This window comes from Colias philodice, chromosome 20, assembly GCF_061535455.1.
Source record: "Colias philodice isolate Cphi_HAF_F1 chromosome 20, ilColPhil1 Martin Lab GWU primary, whole genome shotgun sequence".
NCBI lineage: Eukaryota > Metazoa > Arthropoda > Insecta > Lepidoptera > Pieridae > Colias > Colias philodice.
This window is the reverse complement of record NC_143105.1, coordinates 5,207,107-5,213,501: the sequence shown is the minus strand read 5'-3', so window position 1 is coordinate 5,213,501 and position 6,395 is coordinate 5,207,107. Positions and strand designations below refer to the sequence as shown.

Genomic DNA, 6,395 nt, shown 5'->3' with positions numbered 1-6,395 from the left:
TCACTTTCTCGATAAGTTCTCTAAGCTTTCGTAAGTTTTCTTATTTATATAATATCATCTATTTCAAACTCTATACAGTTATTATATTATTTCAGATACATTACTAATATTTTACGCCTAGGATGAATCGTATTATAAATCTGATTGCAATGTTTTTATTTTTGAATGTAATTGACTGATGTAAAGACAAATAAAAGTTTAAGCTTCTGAAAGCTTTTAATCGTACTTCACTTCATGTTGCTATCAAAAACATTTTAATTTCGAATTGGCATAAAAGTATCCTAAAATCCTGTCTTTAAATGAAATTTTGTTATTTTAGTTGCCCTTTTTGTATTCTGATTGTGCGGTACATTCAACTTTTTTGTTCAAATTCTCATTATTCCGAAAATAAATCATACAATATTAATCTACAATTATTTGAAAATCTTTTATTCCTTTTCACGCAATACCATCTTCACAGACTGCTGCGTAACCTTGAACTAATTACAGCTTTTTTCTCCACTCCATTATTTAATAATAGGTCAAAAGGGTGCCGCGGTGGGGAAGAAAGTCGTTGGTTCCCAGTCACGTGTGTCTTGGCGTGCAGGCTATTGCCTGCGCTATCCAAGATGCACTGCAATTAATGCATGGATGTAGAGCGTGAATTCAAGCGTACAGACTAAATAAGAAGCAGTGGTTATGTAGGTATATAGAGGCGCAACGAGCCAGTCACTTCTCAGTCACATCGCGCCGGCTATAAGACGCTGAGTGTTCGCGGGCCTTTCGTAAACTAAACGTAAACTGCCGATAAAAAGGAATTCCTATTGTGATGTTAGTACGTAAAAAGTGTACATATAAAAAGAGCGTCGTGTGCATATTTTCAGTCTTGTTGTGAAGCAATGGAGAACATGTCTCTTCCGGGTTCTTTTTTAATTTCATACTATGTGGAGAGCTTTTGGGTAAGTTAAGTATAAGTTAACAAAATTAAAGGAAAATTTTTTTAGTGCAAATTTCAGTAAGAATTTAGAATGAGATCATAGAGTGTACGTATGAAAAATTAAATAAATGAAAATTTATTCGGCGCTCTTTACAAATCTACAATTACTTTAATTTTTAATGTAGAGCGATAATTACATCATTTGTAGGCAATCAATATCATACAAACAGTGGAGTAATATTACAAAATTACCGGGTTAAAAATTACTTTATTAGAAAGAATCTTGTAAGCTCACTGTGCCGGCGTGTAAAAACTGAACTGCAAGTGGAAACTATAAATTATTCAGACATTTTTCTTGTGAATTATGTCTGTTGATTACATTTTACACTATTATCGCGTGTTTCGGGTTCGAAGTTGTTATAGTTGTAATTGTAAACAACGTACGACTTCTGATTACTTTTTTAATTGATAAATAAAGATGAAATGCATCAAAAAATACGTAATTAATGTTGAAACAGGTGATGCTATCTGCAGCACCTGAAATAAAATGTTACTCATGTTTACTCTAAAATTTGTAGAGATCTTAATTACGGCGCAATATTGTATGATTGTTATTATTTTAATGAAACGACCGAGACAATTTTACGAAGTATCAATTAAGTAAAGTCGAGTATTCATCCGGAACCCTCTCCACGGTTCAGGTGTAACATAAAGTTCACTACTTCCTGCGAATGTAGATAATTGTACTATTTTCTGTCATTTGCGAAATAAAAAATTGTTTTATTTATTTTTACACACACACTATGAACTAAATACAATATTTTTACTAATTTACGCAGCACAAACGTCTATTCATTAAAAGCTTTCACAAGACTGATAAACTGATAATAGCTTGAACGTAAATTAATAATTATTGTAATCCATATCCAATCCAATTTGTAATCCATACTTTAAAATAAATATAGATGCGATATACACGAAGTATCGCTTAACTAACGAAAGAAAAACATACAAAAGGCTTTTTGTATTAATAAATTAATCTGTAAAATAATGCTTAACCTGATTCTCTACAGCCAGTTTTAACAAATAGATATAAATCCACGAAAACCACTCAAATTATGATCATCAAAAAACAATGTTCGTGCTTTTCTATTAGTGACATTCAAAGATGGGTTTCGCCTTTGTATATTCAAGGTTTTAATGTGATTTTAATATTTAAGTACTCTCAATGGTTAATATTAAATAAAATCAATAAAAACGCTACAATCAACGGAATTAAATTGCAAATCAGATCAATACGTTTAAGGGTAGAAAAACGCAGATATTATCATGATTTTCAGGTCATGTACTGATTACATAAAATAGAAGTAACTTCATGAGTTGCATCCTTATCCGGTGCAATACGTGTACCTAATCACTGCGTGCGTCAAGTTGACCGAAACGTTCAATATTCAATATTTTTTTTACTCATCCACATGTAATATTGTATGTATTTATATTCAAACGGTCGCTTACTCTAGTCTTAGTCAAGGTTGGTTTTTTTTGCACTCATAATTAACAATTTTATTGAGAACGACGCTAATGGATATCGGTCAGGTATTTTGAAATGACTTACCGCGCCATTAATTTGTCTTCGCTGGGGGATTTGCAACTGAAATGTTAAAAATTTTAATTGGCACTCTGTTTACTTTTAATATTATTTAAACATCATCATCAGACATCAATATTATCTAGTGGGGGTCTACATTTTCCTTGTAGGGTAAAATAAATGATGATGATTTTTTTCTTTCGAAAAATCAGTCATTAAAGAAATATTTTGAATAAGGTAAATTTATATTTAGAATAAATTAGGTTTATCAAACGAATTTGATCTCGGAAATGGTTTAATTAAACAAATTTTAATAGGTACCTTGCTTGCTTATTTTTCCTCATTATAATGATCCTCCTCTGGTTGGACTTACTGAATCTTTGAAAAAATATAATGATATAATCAGATCAGCGATGTGGGTCAATTTAATTTTCATGACAATAAGAATTGGTAAATTGTGTTCAAGCTTAATGAAAGCACAATTTACTTGACAGTGAATTAGATCTTTATTACTTATAGTATGTTTCTAAAGAATTAATTAATTAACCATTTTTCGACATGGATTTCTTTTTTATTTTAGTAATGTAAAAGAAATCCTACACTAGATCTGTAATCTATGGGTAATGAATTTTTTTCTGAAGCTTCCAAGGACATCCAATACCAAGATATAGAGAGAATTATTCGTAATTAAAAGACACATGTACCAGAGCGTAATTAGTGATACGTTTTTTAGTTCCTAATTGTCATGAATGTAAAAACCAAATCGTGGGACCGGAAGATTACTCAGCGAAACGAGCCTGTGTCAAATAACAGCTTGTGTGCTAATTATTCGATATTTGCAAAATCAATATTATCAATTTTCATGCCTAAACGGTGTATTTACGCTGCCAGATAATTTCATTGATTGGTGTGAAGTGCTTGTTAACTTTTTTATACGATTAAATTCTCAGTCAGAAATAATTTCATTATTCATTATTTGCCAAAACAATTCTTGTTGGAGTACATATCGGCATATTAATTTGAAATTTCATACACTTTCAGAGTATGAAATAAATTAAAATTATTTCACAAAGATTGTTTTGAGCTATATTTAGGAGTAAGATTCACGATCATTTAATATAAGATGAAGATACAAAGTAATAGTATAGTTAATTTATCGAAGCATAAAGTAATGAACGTTTCATCATATTCAGGACTAACTTGTTTCTTATTGGAAGTTAGTTTCTTGTCGTAGGCGATGGGTAGGTATTATATGTTGCTTTACACGCATGTTGTGTACATACCTACCTAGCTAAATATAGTGTAAATACTAAATATACCTATTATGTACTGATATAATCTAATTATTAAAATGAAGAGACCGAATAAAGATTAAAAATTAAAATATAGAGCTATAAAACCAAATAAATAATCATACTGTACTTGTTATGAATATATTTGATTTTTACAAAAAAAAAGTTATCACATGGAGTGCAAATAAGACGTGTTAGACATGTGTACAAGACACTGAATTAAAATAATTAAATAACAAAAATCACAAAAAAATAATAATAATTGCATGTTAATCTGCCAAAACGAACACAATACCAATAACATATCTATAAATAGAGTACTTAAATAAATATTTAAAAAATTATAAAAAATACGTATTTAGTCTACATATAGATACCTACCGAATTAAAATATATAAACGGTTATGGTTATCCATTGCAAAACAAAAATATTTTCTCCGTAAACACGACTCTGTTTACACTTTACATAATTAAGATAGGATACAATTGCAACGTCTATTAACTCGTTTAAGCTTATAGGGCTCAAGTTCAATGGTTACATAGTTTTTATGCCAGGAAAGTGTATTATTTCACATTGCATCTAATCAGAAGTTAACGTTTAACAAACACGCAACGTCTGTTTCATATTATGATCTTAAATATAAAACTTAAGTGTTGATTGTGATACATAGGAGCGTGCTTAAAAGCATTCATATACTTAAAGTTTATATAATACTTTTAGGGAAGGGATCAGATAACAAAAAAGCATTCATTCATAGAAATAAATATTAGTTACTATTCCTCCAGATCGACGAGAAAACATATCAATCCTAAGAGATTATTATAAATTATTATTTAAACATACGTAATTAGTTCGTCCTTGTCTGTGTTATTTGGAGAATCTGTTTACTTACAGCTTTATTTATTTCTAACTAGAGGTCCGCCCCGGCTTCGCCCGTGGTACATATTTCACAATAAAAGGTAGCCTATGTCCTTTCTCGGGTATCAAAATATCTCCATACCAAATTTCATGCAAATTGTTTCAGTAGTTTAGGCGTGATTGAGTAACAGACAGACAGACAGAGTTACTTTCGCATTTAAAATATTAGTATGGATAATAATCAGACATAATAATTTCAAAATTCAAACTAATTTACCTATTCATGTCTTATTATCGCATTATTATTGATATGTCTTGTGAAATAATACGAATTTGAGTTAATGAGCTAAAATTAAGGTCTATAAATATATGTATAATATGAATGTTTAATATCGACCATTTTTTGCGTGAAATTCAAAGAATGTTAAGGTTCGTTTTGGACAGATGTTAGAAGGCTTAAACTGTCAAATGAACCACCCATTCGGCCGTCACAAATTGGCCAGGTGTGACGAAGGTCCACTTCAGGGAGGTTTCGCAGAATAAACGAAAATTAAAAAAAAAATATAGCCTTAATTAAAAATGTGGGTTTTTAAGTCACGACATCAACAAATATTCAAACAACGCATTGTAATTTAATATTGTAATAAAATACCATTGATAGAATTTCACGCAATAAAATAGGTATTTCAAGCTAGGTATGTATTTGCAAAAAAAAACTGATAATGCGTCATAAATGTTTATTTCCTTAGTTTATTTCTTTCATATTTCTACATATTAAAACATCAAAGCAGATAAGTATAAATATGTAGGTGATTAACGTTCAATTATTGTAAGAGGCATATTAAAATGTTAAAAATATATATACATACTTATGTTACGAAAATGAATGAAGCATTCTAATTTGGTATGGTGTAGGTAAAGACATAGACATAGTACATATATGAATGAATTATAAGGCAAAAAGTTGTATCATAATCGATGACCATTAAAGATTTTAGAATTTAATAGGTTAGGATGAAAAAGTTTATGATTGGTTTGCGGATAAATTAAAATCATACTACCGTATCGCATTGTTTATTATCTTAATTACCCGAAATTATAACATAGAGGCTAGTGCCTCATAAAATATTAAATTTTGAAAAAAATGTTAATATGTAGGTATTTTTCTGGGATACAGCTTGGCAAAAACATGTTTGTTAAATGTAGTGACCAAAAATAGCCAAAAAGTTAAACACAAAAAAATATCATTAAACGCCATATAAACAGTTAAAAAGCGAACATGCAACATTTTAATCAAAACACTATTTGTTTATGGCTCTAGGTTTCAATGTAACTGGTTGTTTCGCTAAAACTACCCCATTTGTATGATAATTGATTGCCGAACCGGTCGTAAACCTTCATGGTAAAAATTTTGTGGTGTCTACGCGCCTACCGCTAACCTTGAACCTACATCAAGGACATGCAAACTTTGTTATTTACACGTTACCGGTGTATTGAAACATTAAAATACATTAACATAATTATGCTCAAGGTATCAGACTTAATCAAGGAATTCACTAACCCTATGTTACTCTATATAAATGATTATGGACGTTAATTTATGCAATTGTGTTAGCTCTTACCCGCCGCGCAGTTCGTATTTATTATGATTTTGATAGAGGTACCTTACCACAATTTTAACTTAAATTAAGTAACACGTAAGTAATTGAGTTATGAATTAAAGCAGTTTAACAAAGATTT

The 6,395-nt window shown here is 30.0% G+C and overlaps 1 protein-coding gene across 1 annotated transcript in view; it reads left to right on the top strand.

Annotated features, from left to right (window-relative positions):
* The first annotated feature begins 706 nt into the window (after positions 1 to 706).
* The window catches only part of shd (cytochrome P450 family 24 subfamily A member shade), a 30,666-nt gene continuing 24,977 nt past the window's right edge, over positions 707 to 6,395 (top strand). The window contains exon 1 of the mRNA XM_089708256.1: positions 707 to 938. Within this exon, the coding sequence (XP_089564382.1) occupies positions 879 to 938 (60 nt within the window). The 5' untranslated portion in view covers positions 707 to 878. The remainder of the gene's footprint in view (positions 939 to 6,395) is intronic.